Source organism: Syzygium oleosum, unplaced genomic scaffold (genome assembly GCF_021117445.2).
Source record: "Syzygium oleosum isolate NSW1041296 unplaced genomic scaffold, Sole_v2.1 Sole_v2.03, whole genome shotgun sequence".
NCBI lineage: Eukaryota > Viridiplantae > Streptophyta > Magnoliopsida > Myrtales > Myrtaceae > Syzygium > Syzygium oleosum.
The window spans coordinates 6,701,842-6,717,499 of NW_026607487.1; the positions used below are offsets into that span (position 1 = coordinate 6,701,842).

General features: G+C 42.3%; 3 protein-coding genes across 4 annotated transcripts; all 3 read left to right on the forward strand.

The window, feature by feature from the left end:
• Positions 1-2,203: 2,203 nt before the first annotated feature.
• LOC115687465 (ATP-dependent RNA helicase-like protein DB10) lies at positions 2,204-11,164 on the forward strand. Of its 2 annotated transcripts, none has more exons than XM_056309767.1 (8): positions 2,204-2,356; positions 2,980-4,260; positions 4,993-5,214; positions 6,479-6,547; positions 7,074-7,343; positions 7,445-7,795; positions 9,332-9,609; positions 9,701-11,164. In XM_056309767.1, exons 2-8 carry the CDS (start codon positions 2,995-2,997, stop codon positions 10,317-10,319), a joined length of 3,075 nt encoding a protein of 1,024 aa, XP_056165742.1. In that variant the 5' UTR covers positions 2,204-2,356; positions 2,980-2,994; the 3' UTR covers positions 10,320-11,164. The 2 variants fall into 2 exon arrangements, with proteins under 2 accessions (XP_056165742.1, XP_056165743.1); XM_056309768.1 differs by having other exon boundaries at positions 2,277-2,362.
• LOC130137748 (uncharacterized) lies at positions 10,339-11,164 on the forward strand. Its single transcript, XM_056309770.1, has one exon. The coding sequence runs from the start codon at positions 10,339-10,341 to the stop codon at positions 10,777-10,779; it is 441 nt and encodes a 146-aa protein (XP_056165745.1). The 3' UTR covers positions 10,780-11,164.
• A 558-nt stretch (positions 11,165-11,722) lies between these two features.
• Positions 11,723-12,493, forward strand: LOC130137747 (pectinesterase inhibitor-like). Its single transcript, XM_056309769.1, has one exon. The coding sequence runs from the start codon at positions 11,846-11,848 to the stop codon at positions 12,410-12,412; it is 567 nt and encodes a 188-aa protein (XP_056165744.1). The 5' UTR covers positions 11,723-11,845; the 3' UTR covers positions 12,413-12,493.
• Positions 12,494-15,658: the final 3,165 nt, after the last annotated feature.

The window sequence follows — 15,658 nt, forward strand, 5'->3', positions numbered from 1 at the left end:
AACTGCTGATTTTGTACTGTTTGAGAGTGCAGTATGGCAGTTGCTGATTTTGTCATGTTTGGGAGTGTAGTATGGTGCTTGCACCTGCACGCCAGCACGTGCTGGTGCAAGCATTTTGAACTGGTTTTTTGAAATGGTTTGGGGGCTGTTTCGTGCTGGTGATTGAATATGGTTTGGGAGCCGTTTGAACCAGTTTATGAGTATGGTTTGGGGCGGTTTGGTGCTGGTGAGCAGTGCTGGTACAGTTACTGTTTTGGTCCTGTAATGATTTGGTTTAAAGATTAGTTTGTTGGAATCAAAGTCTCCCCTTTTCAAAGAAACACACGGCATGACACTTAAGTGATTCACTTTCAGCCACAATTAGCACTTAAGTGATCACTTTTGAACCACGACTGAAACTTAAGTGATCACTTTTGAACCACGACTGGCACTTAAGTGATCACGATTATAAATATTTGGCACTAAAATGTCAACTGCTGAACTTGTGACGACTCCATGATTTGCTGCTATGCAGAGTTGCAGCACTTGCAGCACCTTATTTTTCAATAGTGAGCCTTACTCCATAATATGCAACCATCTAACCAGATGAAAAAATGCAACAAATGAGCAAGTGAATATGCAGCAAATGAGGAAGTGCAGCAAATGAGCAAAAAATATGCAGCAAATGAGGAAGTGCAGCACATGAGCAAAAATATGCAGCAAAACATGCTGCCAATGAGGCAAAACTGCATCAAATTATGCAGTAATAAAATACTAAACAACTCAAGATTGAGAACTAATAAATTCCAACATTCCATTTGTCATAGATTGCAGCAAACCTCTTGTTACATACATAAATTGCAGCAAACTAATAACACAACCATAGCTACAAATTGCTGAATACAAGTACATAGTACAAGCCTATCTTAAATTATGGTAGACTAAGAAACTTTTGCTCATCACTGACATTACCATAAAATAGGCTATAAAAAATATCAATAACACAATCAACAATCGATAACACTTTCTTTTAATTTTCTTCCTTCGAACTTCCTTCTTCAAATTGTTGGCCAGAGATATTAAAGCCTTCATTTCAGCTTGCAATGAGTAGACATCGTCCAACTCGTCCATTAATGTAGGTAGAGGTTGATGTCGAGCTTCAAGTAGCTTCACTATCACCTCTGTTGCTCGATCTGAAAATTTCGCATCAACCCACTTGAAGAATTTGCACTTCGAGCCTTCTCTATACCTGGCGCATCCATGGAATCTTCTCCCGGGGTTCAATCGAGTCCAAGATGTTCTTCTTGGACTTGGTAACCCACAATAGCAGAAGAACCGACCTTCTTCTTCGCTTTGTTCAAACGAATTCGAGCCGCTAGTGAAGCTCCTGCCATCCATTTGCAACCTTCAGCTGTCAATTTCAGGGAAAACAGGGAAATAATATGGCCGGTTAGGGTTTGCAATTGGGGAATATGTCCAATTAGCCGATTTAGGGTTCTTATATTAAGGTAAGAAAGGTTGAACGGCATCGTTTTCGCTATAAGGGCTGACTGGACTCTCCGGCCAGCCACGTCAGCATCGGATATTAATAAAAAAGAGCCACGTCAGATTTCCGGCGAGTCATGTCAGTATTAGCACTAAAGTGATCGTTTTAAAAAAAGTTGGCACTAAAGTGATCCGAAAAAAAGTTATGGCACCAAAGTGACCTCCGTACACAACTTATGGTACTTATAGTGTCATTTTGCCCCCTATATTTGTAGCACAAACTCTTCCCACTATCCAATTGTGTCAATTCTTTTGCATTTCTTCCACTCTACTTTGCTTCCATGAAGCCCCGATTTAAATTTATACAGGTCTCAGGAAAAGTCGAATTGGAACACTTGCTCAGGCTTTCTAGGTTCACTTGTTCCGATCATATTTCTTCGTCCATCTCTCGAGCCATCATCAGGCTGTATCGAGCGCACGCAAATTCAATACATTCAAGCCTTTTTAGATCGCGCGATGTCGTTTAAGTCCTACCGCCGTCGTCGCCGCAGATACATTAGGCTCACATGCGCCCGAAAATCCGAACAATATGTCCACAATTTTCTCGGTACTTTCAATCTCGACCGTCCAAAATCATCACTTCCCAAATCGCGAGCACACGTCCAACCGAATTAAGCCTTGTCGGTCCATAATATTCTCCGGCTCTTTTCAAACCCTAAAAACACTTGGGGGAAAAGGAAAGTGCTCTCCTCCCAAAAAAGTGCTTCGCCTTCGCTTCCATCGGAGGGGTTGCTCTGCTCACGCTGCATGAGGGCTAGAGCTCCTCGCCGATTCTAGGGTTTCCTCCGCGACGAGGGGTCACCGCCAATCTCCCGTTGCCCTGCGGCTCGAGGTTACTGTTCGTCGATTCTTGAATTTGTGCGCCTGCGCTGCCGCGAGCTGATCGGTTTTCGGTTCTTGAAAATGGGCTTTTCGCGGGCGGTGGAATGCGTTGTGGGCCGCGGTTTCGTCGTGTTTTCTTCTTGTTGTTTCCCCCCCTTGCTTGAGGCGTGATTTTGATCAGGAATTGCTTGGATAAGTTTGCTTGCTTTGTTGCTTGTGCGAGTGCGTTGGGTAGATCGATCTTTCGCGGTGATATGTGGTTTGATGAATTCGTTCCTTTCGTTCTCCCCTTAATCTTGGAATTGGGCACTTGTTTTTTGAGTTGATGTCTGGTCATTGATGAAGTTCCCTTCTTGGGTGCGAAGCTCGAGGGTAAAAATATGGAGTTGCCGGGCGAAAGGAAGCTTCTTGCTGAATTGTTAGCCGTATTAGTCTGGGCTTTCTTCTTGCGATACGGGTGTTGGCTTGTTTGTGATTGTCGAATTCGGTTTTGTCATTGACTGAATGGAAACATGTGATTTTTGGGATGACTGTGGTGTCACTGATATTTGTTTATTTGAATTGAAAGGTTATACGTGTTCTTCCTTAATACTTCCTTGATGTTCTATTTTATCTTTTTGTGTGCTACTGTAGATAACATAGCGGGTTATGGCGACGGCGGAGTCAGCATCAACTTCCCTTGGTCCGCGATATGCCCCAGATGATCCATCTCTTCCTAAACCATGGAAGGGTTTGATTGATGGAAGCACTGGTAACTTGTATTATTGGAATCCGGAAACCAATGTTACGCAGTATGAGAAGCCAGCTGCTTTGATCCCTCCATTGCCCGAAGGCCTACCTCCTCCTGCCTCTTCTACACCTCAGCTGGCTTCAACTCCAGTTGCCCAAGCAATGCAACCAAACGGCTTGGTGGTTCATCAGGGACGACATCTGTCACAAGCTCCATTAGGGCTGCACCAGCAGGTCTTGCCAGGAAACCAGTTACCTCAACAGCATGTCGCTTTCCAGCAAGGATCTCAAACTGGCCAACCTGGACAACCACAGGTTCTTCCGGCGAATTACTCTGCTCTGCAACAGGGAGGTTATGCACCACATCAATTGGGGATGCAGTTGATGCAGCAGCAGCAGCAGCAAATGCTGCCGCAAACGGCTCAGCAATTGCAGCAAACGGCTCAGCAATTGCAGCAGCACCAGCTGGGCCAGCAAATGCCACAGCAGTCTGGACAACAAATGTCACAGATTGCTGTTGAGCCAGTGTCACAGCAAGCTGGTCAGAAAATGATGCAGCATCAAGGCTCTCAGATGGCTCATCCTCAAGTACATCAGCTTTCACACCAGCACGTGCAATATATGGGGTATCAGCAAAGTCCGCCTCAGGAGCAACAAAGTTCACAGCAACAAACCCAGAGTGGTGCACCTGGACAGTCACTTCAGATGCAACAAGAATACAGAGCAGCATATCCAAAGAGGGAAGAAGTTGATTTTCAACAGGTTAATCAAGTCGGATTTTCTCCTCCACAATTTCAACCTGGTGTTGCTTCATCTGCTCAAAACCTGCCTCCTGGATCCAACCCGGGGCAGATTCCTCAGATGGGCATCCATTCTGGTCAAGTTCTGCCATATGGTCATTTTCCAGTGAACATGCATCAAGGAAGCTCCATTACTCAGTTCCAGCCAACCGGGGTTGGCTCGTATGGTCAGAAACAGAGTCCTGAGTTTCAGAACCAGATGGCTGCCCCCATGATGCATGCGCAACAGCCTAGTGTGCCTCCAGTTGGGTTGAGAATGGGTTATGAAGATAATTTACGCAGTAGATCTGGAAGTGAATATCACCATAATGCCGACAAGGAAGGACCAATGAAGAGTCCACAGCAGCCCAAACTTGCAGCAATACCCATGGCAAGAAATCCGCAGGTACTTTTGGTGTTCCGACACAGATCCTATTGCTCTCTTAATATCTCCAAATCCAGTGTTATTGTTTATTTTGAAGTAGTTGTGGGAGATGGTTTTGATGGCTGATAGAGTTGCACTTGCGAGGCATATGAGGAAAATCTTCTCTAGATCGATCGATTTTCCTTTACTTGGTTGTCTAAAATAAAATGTCGACACTGTTGGACATATTATTCAGTTTGGAGAACTGTCATTCATGTGGCCACCATTGTATTGTAATAAATGAGCGCTATTCCATGTTGCTTTTCTCATTCGGTTAGCACTAGCATGGTTTCTTCAAGTTCCCCGCCTACTTAAAAGTACTTCAGGTCAAAAGCTTCTTGCTTGATGATAGTTGAAATGTTTTGGATTTGGTTTGATGAGGATGACCATATTCTCCATTCTTTTTATTTTCTAATACTTCATTATGTAAATAACCCACAATAAAGATTACTTTGAGGTTTTAAAATCTTCAGTTGCTGCTGTGTTGTGCTTTTTTATTTGGCTTTGGATATCTAGTTCTGGCTTGTATAGTCTTTTGATTTTTTGCTTTTTTATTGTATTTCTATTTTTCTATCCCTATTCATTTCTGATGTACTACAATTTTGATATAAGTGAAGTCCTTTATTGTCTATCAGAAAAACAGAACTGTGTCTCAGTGAGATGGATTTTAGGTCTTTTACTTTGATTTGAGTGCTAACTAAATCTTGAAATCAGGCAATGACAATGGGTAATTTGCCTTTCCAAAATATTGCTCCTGGACATGGTGCTGGATTGCATGCTCCACCTGGGAATGTGATGCCTAACATGTACAATCATGCTATGGGAGGTCCTCCATTTGCAAATGATGCTCCTAGAACACCTTATGGTGGACCTTCAGATGTTTCTAATCTCACACCTGTTGAAGTATATCGTCAACAGCATGAAGTTACTGCAACGGTTTGAACTTTGGACTTTTATCAGTCATATTAATGTGGATTTTGACATTTCATGTGTTTTTATATTTAAATACTTGGAACTTACAAGTTTGACAGCCTAATGCGTCGATAATTATGAAGGAGGATCATGTAGGGTATTTAGGGTGATTTTGGTATTATATATACTTAAAAGAGCTCTTATTTTGCTAATTTGAAGCTGTTAAGGAATGATCTGAAATTGAGTCTTTTGAAATGATATTGGCACTTAATCTCATGCTAAATGGTGTACATAAGGGGTTCAAAAGCTGAAGGAAAGGTTCACTTGTTAGTTTTTCCCCCTTTTCAAGAGCTGGCATTTATTGTCTGGAAGTTTGACGGGGATAAACTCAGTGAATTAGCAGATTTTTTTTTTCGTGTATATCATACTCAGAGTTACCAGAAACTGCTAGTGAGGCTATGATCTGCGATCTGGAATGTATGTTCCGCAATCTGGGTCGCTCAATATGGTGTTCTGGTGACTGCATTAAAAAACGTATTGTTGGAGGGAAAGACACAGGTGCAATTGACGGGGTGGTAGAAATGCTTGAAATTTTAAACTGAGGAAAATAACCTCACGTGCTGGGTCTTCTTTCGAAAAAACGTTCAGATAATATATGTGCTGCATTGGTTACAAGGGAATTTGCTAAGTTTTTTTTTTATTTGACAATGAATCGTATTGTTTATCTTACCGATAAAGCAATAAGCTAACTTGAGCCTTTAAGTTTACTTGTTTAAATAGGAAAAGTGTTGGCCTAGATAACGCTTACTATATATGTTTAAATGTATTTTGTCCAAAAAATTTCTTGTGTCCTATACTTCAAATTATATTGTTTGGACCAACAAATTTGTTCTTCTGCAACACTCCGAAGAAGTCTAGCCCCAAGTCCCACGTACCGAGTGAAGCGGCATTCTGTATTCTCCTTTTTATTCGGTGTATGCGTTTTGGGTAACCTTCGTTTTAATTGATTCTTTAATTTAAAACCTGTTCTCTAAATTCTTTTTAGGAGAAGATGCAAGTGTCGTACAATATAAAGATGGGCTTTTGTGTTTCATAATATATATATTTTTTGCTAATATTGGCATATTTCAGATCGGCAGTTCTCTTCCTGTTTATGCAATTTTGATCATGAATATCTCTCTTGGATTGTTTAATAGTTGTACTTCTATCAGTTTTTCTTTCTTGATAATGGATCTGGTAGAATATTAAGTATTTTGGGTGCTTCTGATTTATGATACATAATGAACAGGGTGATAATGTTCCAGCACCATTTATGACGTTTGAAGCTACTGGATTTCCTCCAGAGATTCTGAGAGAGGTAAGTTATTGTGCTTCATAGATGATTCGTGGAAGTTCTGGGGTTAGAAGAAACTTGGAGAACTATTTCATTGCCTTACTTGGTTATTAAACTTATTGTTTTACTTCAATCTCATCTGTTGTCACTTGTCGCAGGTGCGATATTTGCTCCGGAGGAGGAGCATATGTCGTACGCTGCACTGCTATTGGCACAATTATCCTAATTTTTGGTGGAGGCAAAATGGAATGTTGGAGCCTTTGTTGGTCATCTTCTAGCGGGGTGATTGGCCTTTTGTCCAACTCACACCTGATTGACTGGGATTTCTTGCTCATTGGCTCTGCGTCCTATGTCTTTATTGCACTCTTTTGTTGCCTCTAGTTGCTTCTGTAAGCAAACCCACACCCATGGGTTCCGTTTTTTTTTTTTTTTTTTATTTGCTTTGATATGATTGAGTTGAACCCCATTTGCTTAAGCATAGATATGCTAGGTGTCTTTCGTTCTTTTGGTAATCTGTAATGGGTATATAACGTGCCTTATTCTTTTCCAGATGCATTCTGCCGGTTTCGCTTTTCCCACACCTATACAGGCACAAACATGGCCAATTGCACTGCAAAGCAAAGACATAGTGGCAATTGCTAAAACTGGTTCAGGAAAAACATTAGGGTATTTGATTCCTGCCTTCATGCTTCTTAGAAGGAGGCGTAACAATCCTCAGAATGGCCCGACAGTACTGGTTTTGGCCCCTACACGAGAGCTTGCTACTCAGATACAAGATGAGGCTATCAAGTTTGGTCGTTCATCGAGGTTTAGCTGCACGGTGGGTTTATTTCAACTTTTTTTTAAGTATTAGCACGTTTCGCCCCCTTAAATAGCTTGGCAACATATCTTAACTGAATTCGTCTATATTTTTGTTTGCAGTGCTTGTATGGTGGAGCTCCAAAGGGACCGCAGCTGAAGGAATTAGATCGAGGAGCTGACATTGTGGTGGCAACTCCTGGACGGCTGAATGATATCCTTGAAATGAAGCAGATAGACCTAAGCCAAATATCTCTCCTTGTGCTTGATGAGGCAGATCGCATGCTTGACATGGGATTTGAACCTCAGATCCGTAAGATTGTCAATGAGCTTCCACCTCGCAGACAAACTCTGATGTACACAGCAACATGGCCCAAAGAAGTGAGAAAGATAGCGGGTGATCTTCTTGTTAACCCTGTTCAGGTTAACATTGGCAGTGTTGATGAGCTTGCTGCTAACAAATCAATTACACAGGTAGCAAATGCAAAATGCTTGTCTGTTTAGTGACATAATTAATGATAGTAACCCCTTATCATTGATCTTCATCGAACCTGAGAGTGATATAAACTGTATTATGTGCATCTTTTATGTCACATACATCTTTACTTGAAGTTCTCCGGGATTAAGATTCTTAGAAATAGTTAGTGGTATTTTTGGTATCTGCTTCACAACCTAACCGTTCCTTCATCTCTTATTGTCATTTTCTCCATGGTCTTTCCTGGAATAAAAGCCGATAAGAAGTGGGACACTTGATGCATAATTATTTAATAGGCGTTTATGTATTAGCATGTTAGAAGTGGTGAACTAAATACTTTGTCACTTTGCTGCTTGCTGTGAGAATTTTCTTCGCTAGTTAATTAGCCGTGCAAAGTTTCAAATCAATATGTAGTGTTGCTTAGCACTTAAAATCTGAAATATGTCAAGAATTATGGAAAAAAATTGTTACGTGTTGAATTTAAACACAGATAATGGCCATGTTCATTTGAATAGATTCATCAGAGTATTAACCTAGGTCAAAGTATTTACTCACAGAACTCCAAGTAGAGTGGTGGAAATTTAAGAGCGTTTAACCCTAATACTGTACATAGAAATGAATGAATCAAAGTATATAATGGAACAAATTGCAATGAAGATGTAAAGCAAGTTTATAAACGATAGAAGCGAATGAATGGTACCTTAATGAACTTTAATTATTATGCGAGTCAAAGTTTAAGATATTCCGGTAAGGGTAATTAGAAAGAGAGAACATGAACTTTGGTTGAGTTTTGAAGTCTAGCCAATACTTTAGCTTGTGACTAAATTCCACATTATCATAGCTGAACACATCAAATCTAACTAACATTACTTGGATGATAAGAAGAGCAAGTAGAGATCTTACTGGCTGAAAAATTTGCATTACAGACACCTTTTGATCTCAGTTAGCACTTGAAGTTACGATGCAACCTTAAAATTTAATTTGTGGACAATGTGACCCTGATATAGATTTTATCTCGACTTTTAAGGATAAAGAACTAGCCTTCTCCTGTAAGTGTTCAGATACTCAGCTAGTTATTGTGTTTAGTGGGATGTAAAATGTGCCAGGGTAAGCAATTGCGCACGATATGCCAAATTTTTTCACGCTCTTTTGATTGTAAGGTAAAGCTGGATAGATTTAATGTGCTTACGTAAGTCGTGCATGATTATATTACAAAAAAAGGTATGGGTTAAGTTTAAAAACTTGACCTGGTTACCTTTCTTTGATTAACAATTTTCTATGAGATATGATCTTTGTTTTGATCACGTTTCTATTGGATTCATATTACAAAAGGGTGCGGTCCTTTCATTTGGATTTTATGAGATGAAGCTCTTTCTGATAATGAAATTCTAGGTTTGACAAGGTTGGGGGCTAATCTTGTACTCTTATCTACTCATTAGTTCAACTCTGCTATTGGATTCAATCTTGCTTCCTTTACTTCATGGCCTGATAATCTTTCTGAGATTCTGCTCAAAGAATTCTTTTCTGCTGTGCAGCATGTTGAAGTGGTACCTCAAATGGAAAAACAGCAGCGTCTGGAGCAGATCCTTCGTTCCCAAGAACGGGGTTCTAAGGTAATTGTTTTTTGTTCTACGAAGAGGTTGTGTGATCAGCTTGCGCGCAGCATTGGACGTAATTTTGGAGCTGTTGCTATCCATGGAGACAAGTCTCAAGGCGAGAGAGACTGGGCTCTAAATCAGTTTCGGAGTGGAAAGAGCCCTATATTAGTTGCCACTGATGTTGCTGCCCGGGGCCTTGACATAAAAGATATCAGGTTACTTCTTTGTTTACCTTTCTGAACTAGTAAGCAACAAGGTCTGTTTGAAGTACTCGTATCCCTGAATTTGCATTTGTTGGTGTCTCAGGGTAGTGATCAATTACGATTTCCCTACCGGGATTGAGGATTATGTCCACCGAATAGGGAGAACTGGGAGGGCTGGTGCAACTGGAGTGTCGTATACTTTCTTCTCTGAGCAGGACTGGAAATATGCAGCTGATTTGATAAAAGTCCTAGAGGGGGCAGACCAGCAAGTTCCCCCTGAGGTGAGAGAGGTGGCTTCTCGGGGTGGGTCTGGTTTTGGCAAAGATCGTGGAAGGGGCAGCCGTTTTGATTCTGGTGGTGGTGGACGTTGGGATTCAGGAGGTCGTGGTGCGATGAGTGGTGGTGATTTTGGTGGCCACGGTGGTATGGGTGGTGGCAACTTTGGTGGCCGTGGTGGTATGAGGGACGGGAACTTTGGTGGTCGGGGTGGAATAAGAGATGGTGGGTTTGGGGGACGTGGAGGAGGCCGGGATGGCTTCGGAAACCGTGGTGGAAGAGGCGAATTCTTTCCCAGGCGTGGAAGAGGACCCCGAGGATTTGGTGGACCGCCAGGCAGTGGTCAGGTTGGTTGGGATAGGAATGACCGTGGCCTAAATGATCGGTTTGATATGGAGGGACGTGGTGGCTATGCACGTGGGCGTGGACGGGGGGCGGTTTGGTAATAGAAGAGACCTTCCAGATATGGGTAGAGGTAGAAGTTACAGTCGTAGCCCAGATATGGTTCGAACGTGGGGCAGCCGGAGCCGCAGCAGAAGCCGCAGCAGAAGCCAGAGCCGCGGTCGCAGTAGGAGCTGGAGCAGGAGCAGGAGTCGCAGCCGAAGCCGGAGTTGGTCGAGGGGCCGGAGCCGTAGCTATAGCCAGAGCCCTAGCCGGAGCAGGAGCCGGAGTCGCAGCCGCAGCTATGAAAGAAACAGGAGGCCTCGTGTTTCCAAATTTGATCAGAAAGAACCGGATGCTTCAGGCCTCGGTGCCCCTCCTGTGTCGGAAACTTCACTTGCACCTCCGGTTATGCCACCGGATACATTTTCAGGCGTTGAGCCGGCTGGGGATCTGCCTTTGGTTGCTGAGACAATGAATGTGCCTCCTGTGACTGAGGCAGAGCCTTCAGTGGCAGAGCCATGAATTTTGATTTTGGCGTTTTCTGGTAGCCATTCATCTTCTTTCAGGTCATTGGTTCCAAATTTTGCTTTTACGCGATGCAGCTTAGTGAAGGATTGGCCAATACATGAATACCTGAAGTCGCTGTCGTGCATGGGGATGAATTTAATAGCTGGATGTCAAGTATTGCGTGGGATGTTGTGGGTGTAGGTCATTGTAGTAGTGCACTGAGTAACTTATCAGCTGTGATAGAGCTCGGAATCAAGGAGGGGTTTCTTCCTTTTGCCGGATTCAAGGGGTGCCCGTGCCGAAGTGGGACTTTAGGTAATAGTTGGTCTGATACTTGGTGGTGGGATTTTTGTATTCAGGATTCAGGAAGCAGCTAGCTATTGCATTCTCTGTTTCATAACACTGCGAATTCAATTGTTTCTGCTAAATTATTGATCCTGCCGAGCGGGGGCCAGGCTTTGGTTCTTCGTTAAACTTCAATCATTAGTTTGAAATGGTACAATAATCTGATTAGTAAGCACAGAGAATTAAATAACTGGGGACCGGACTAAGATAAACATGGTAAGGCATTATAGCAGAGAGACCAGCTGCGAAGAATCTAAATTTTCCGAAATGAACCTACGTGGGGAAATGGCGCCACATCCATAGACAATCTCCGATCACCGGAATAAGAGCAACGGACACTCAGTAGCCAGTATAGTTACATCGGATGCCCGGTTTTACCATGAACTCAACATGTAAGATTAGCATTTTGATCGCATTCCACTCTTAAAAGAAGCCATGGCGCACTTTTCGGTTAGGGCTCTTATTATCAAGTTGAGCCGAGCACTCGACTAATCCTAGTGTGGTCACATGAGTGCTCCCATCCAAAGTAACCACGTGTATCACTCACCAAGAGGAAACGTCTCTCAACCTTTCGGTAGGAGAAGAATTCAATTTAATTTGTTTTGAATTTTGGAGTTTATTTAAATGCCTGCTAGCCATGGAAAACTCTATTTGCTCTATATAAAGGCTCTTGCACATCGTCTCCTTAACAATCAGAGGGAGAACAAGTATAGCATCATAGAGAGAGAGGAAAAAAATGGGTTCTGCTCACATCATATCCTCCTTTCTTTCTTGCTTCATGCTCGTGCTTTTATCCATCAATTTCTCATCATCTGCAATTCTAGAAATGAAGGACTCGGACAGAATGGTCAAGGAAATTTGTTCTAAGACCCAAGACCGTGTCTTTTGCATGCAGATTCTAGCATATGACCCGCCAACAAAGGGCGCAGCTCTCCTCAGGAGCCTTGCGCTGTTCTCTCTGGACCTAGCTCAAGCCAGTGCAAGCGAGACGCAGATCGCAATCCACGCGAGGATCAACGACACCGGCGACCCGCAGCTGAGGGAGGCGTTTGCCGCGTGTTTGGCCGCTTACGGCACGGCCGTCTCCGCTCTGAGGGACGCGGACAAGTTCGTCGCTTCGGGGGATTATGTTAACCTGAGAACTCAAGCTTCAGGTGCTGCGGCTCAAGTCAAGCGGTGCCGAACTGCCTTGGAGTTCAAAGAAGAAGCAGGTCGAGCTTCAATCGGTGTCAAGAACAATGACTTGAAGCGTACTTGCAGCATCATCTTAGCTATTTCAAATCGTTTGCTTGCTCTGAATTAGTTCTCAACAAGAGTTGTATCAATGCTGGGCCAAGTCCTAGGGCCATGAATAACATCTAAAAATCTAAATATTTCTCTACAAGACACGATTCATTAAACGGAATTATAACCCAGTAAAAAAATTATTGCACGAACCAAATCCAAACCAAATCTACAGTAGTCAAAATTATTATTTGGCCAGAGTTTTGTTTGAATGATCTATATTCTGTGTTGAGAGACCCATGTTAAATATACATTAATGGATAGTAATTAGGATTATGAAGAGGTAATCTTGCCTGCATGCTATAATAAATGTCCTTTTGATAAGTAGCATCTTGAGGGAAGCAGCGAAAGCATGTTTTAGTAAAAGAAATTTGATAACAAGTGCTTTGAGACACTTGTTAGGTAACTAATTAAGAAAACTTTACTGATTTTGTTTTCCCACTGCCTCGATCTGTTCTATCCAGAATTGAATTGATTCTTAGGCAATTTTTATGGAAAGGCCCGGATCTGGGGCCAGGGGGCGCGAAAGTGTCCTGGAATGTAGTCTGCGTTCCTAAGGATGAGGGAGGACTGGGAATTTGTAGACTCCTTGAATGCAATCGGGTAGCCCTACTCAAGCACATATGGATTCTCTTCACTGATAAAGAATCTTTGTGGTGTAAATGGATTCACTCCAATTTCTTGAAGAACAAGAATTTCTGGATTGCGCCCAAACCAACGGTATGTTCTTGGGCTTGGAAAAAAATTTTAGACCTCCGTCATGAATTCCAACTTCATTTCTGTTGGCACATTGGTAACGGAGTTATCACCTCCTTTTGGTTTGATAATTGGCACCCTAGGGGTCCTCTTTACAAATTATTCACAGACAGGTATATTTACAACTCCGGGATTCCGCGAAGCTCTACGTTAGTGATTTTTTCTCATCCGATTGGCCCCAGTCTTCGGTCCTAGACACACTTCGCTCCTGGCTGCCTACTGGTTCTCTTCAACCGGGAGTTAGCGATAGTATCTCTTGGCAGGGACATCCCTCCGGCGACTTTTCTTCTGCCAAGGCGTGGGAATCCATAAGGATCAAGGGCCAGAAAGTTAAATGGAGTTCATTCATCTGGGATCCTTCCATCGCCCCCAGATACGGGTTTCTGTTATGGATCACTACTCTGAATAGGCTTCCTACGCAGGAATATTTATTGAGGCACCATAGGATCGACGAAAGGTCCTGTGCTTTTTGCCGCCGCAGACCGGATTCCACCGATCACCTCTTTTTCGGCTGTAATATCACGAGCTCCCTTGCTAGCTTTTGGGCTTCCAAATGCAATCTTTCCTGGCGCAATAAACCGTGGCTTAACAACCTCCGATGGGCTATACGGGTCATTGGTGGCCATAGCTTCCACCAACGCATTGCTCGCTTCTCCCTAAGCGCCTTATGCCACATTATTTGGACGGTAAGAAATGATATCCTTTTTAGGAGCAAACCACTTTTTATACCGGCCATCCGCAACCATCTTATTAAGGTGACGAGAGATAGAGGTTTATCCTTTAAACCCGTCGAAGATAGTCCCCGCAACCAAAGAGTTCAAGCAAACTGGGGTATCTCTGCCTCTATTTTTGATTCCTAGTATTTGCTTAGCAGTTGTATAGCTGGCTTTCGCCGGAGTGTTCGGCCTCCTTGTTCCGCCCTCGCGGCTTTTTTCTTTTCTCAATCGTACACCTTGTACCGTGAGAACACCATCCTTGTTCCCTAGGGTACGAGGTTTTGAGTACGACGTCCTTTCTTTGTACTTGGTGCGTTAAAAGTATAAATACATCTTACTTTACCAAAAAAAAAAAACTTTACTGATTTCATTTACTGATTTATATGCGTAATCGTTACTTTGGAAACTGATTAGTGCCTCGAGGGCTCATAAGAAAGAAAGAACTTGCTAATGAGTGCCCTCAAGGAACTTGGTTAACAAGCAATTAAGAAAAGCTTACAGTTTACGGTATGTCATTTTGCTTTTTTCGTGATTTGTATAATCACTGGTGAAAATTGCAGCATTCCTCATTCAGCATGCTTAACAAATTACTTCAGAATACTCGCTAAGAAAAAAGAAAAAGAATTCAAAAAATGGAAAATCACATCATGCGATTGTTTAAACGTAATCCTTTTAATAGCCTTTAAAGTTAAAGGCAACTTGAGTGGGGCTAATGATTCGTATTGGCGTGTGATTGATCTTGTCTGTAATTTGTGTTAATTCATATCAATCTAAAACATCTTAATTTCGATTTCAGATGCTAAATAATTGACATGCTACGAAAGCATATTAATTCATGTCAATCTGCATTAACATCTAAGCGTATCGTATTGAGTTGTATTCCGATTTTCACTCAATATTTCATTTTCTATCGTATTCGTGTCATGTAAACGGATCGTATCTACCGGGCCCTAAGAATCTGTCCCTTTTGACTGATAACGTTGGACAATCAGTTACAGATTTACATTATTTTAAACTTCACAAGCATCTTGTTTCGAGCTGCGGTTACACAGCTCTTTACGTAAGAGTCGAGACTTACCAACACTTCTTATTTTCTTGATCATAATGGCAATTTCTGGGTGCGATTGAATCAGGACTTTGTAGGCAGTCCTAATTGGACAAAAAGAGGGTCACATTACCGAAGGTCTCTGATGTACTTGTCTGCTCCGGTCTCGGCTCACTTGCCTCCCGCTTTAGACCGGACAGAGGAAGAGCGTGTCGACAATGCCGCCCTTAGATCGGTTGAATATCAAGCGGGCCTCGTCCGGTACCCCCAATCGACAAACCGTCGTAACTTCGACGTAGGGGACAGTGGTGCTCCGGAACCCGGCGCAGCACCGTCAGCAAAGGAGGGGCCTGCAAACTTGTAGACGGAGAAGGCCATGAATGATGTTCCTCTTGGTTGGAATGCTGATCACCTTGTATGATTCTATCAATAGTTGAATGTGGAAAGAAATGACATGTTTATATAGCTTATGATCCCTTGGGAATTTTCAATCTTTATCGAAGGCTCTGTTTTTTTCGCTGAAATTGAATGATTGGAAAATATTTTCCTAATAATGAATAAACGAAAATGTATAGACATAAATTGCTTATATCGCTTACAAAAATGAATAAACGAAAAATATTTTCATTGTGCATGAAAATGTATAGACATAAATTGTTGTCGATAATGCAAACGTTTTCCATTCACTAATTATGTTGTCATTTTATGGAAAATGTTTTCCAAATTTTTCAGTTTTTTCGCAAAGTAA

Excerpts from the sequence above, each read along its gene's own strand:
- LOC115687465 (XM_056309767.1), top strand. The coding sequence starts at position 2,995 with ATGGCGACGGCGGAGTCAGCATCAACTTCCCTTGGTCCGCGATATGCC. Across the intron at positions 4,261-4,992 it reads CCATGGCAAGAAATCCGCAG|GCAATGACAATGGGTAATTT; the intron begins GTACTTTTGGTG and ends TCTTGAAATCAG. Across the intron at positions 6,548-7,073 it reads CTCCAGAGATTCTGAGAGAG|ATGCATTCTGCCGGTTTCGC; the intron begins GTAAGTTATTGT and ends ATTCTTTTCCAG.
- LOC130137748 (XM_056309770.1), top strand. The coding sequence starts at position 10,339 with ATGGGTAGAGGTAGAAGTTACAGTCGTAGCCCAGATATGGTTCGAACG.
- LOC130137747 (XM_056309769.1), top strand. The coding sequence starts at position 11,846 with ATGGGTTCTGCTCACATCATATCCTCCTTTCTTTCTTGCTTCATGCTC.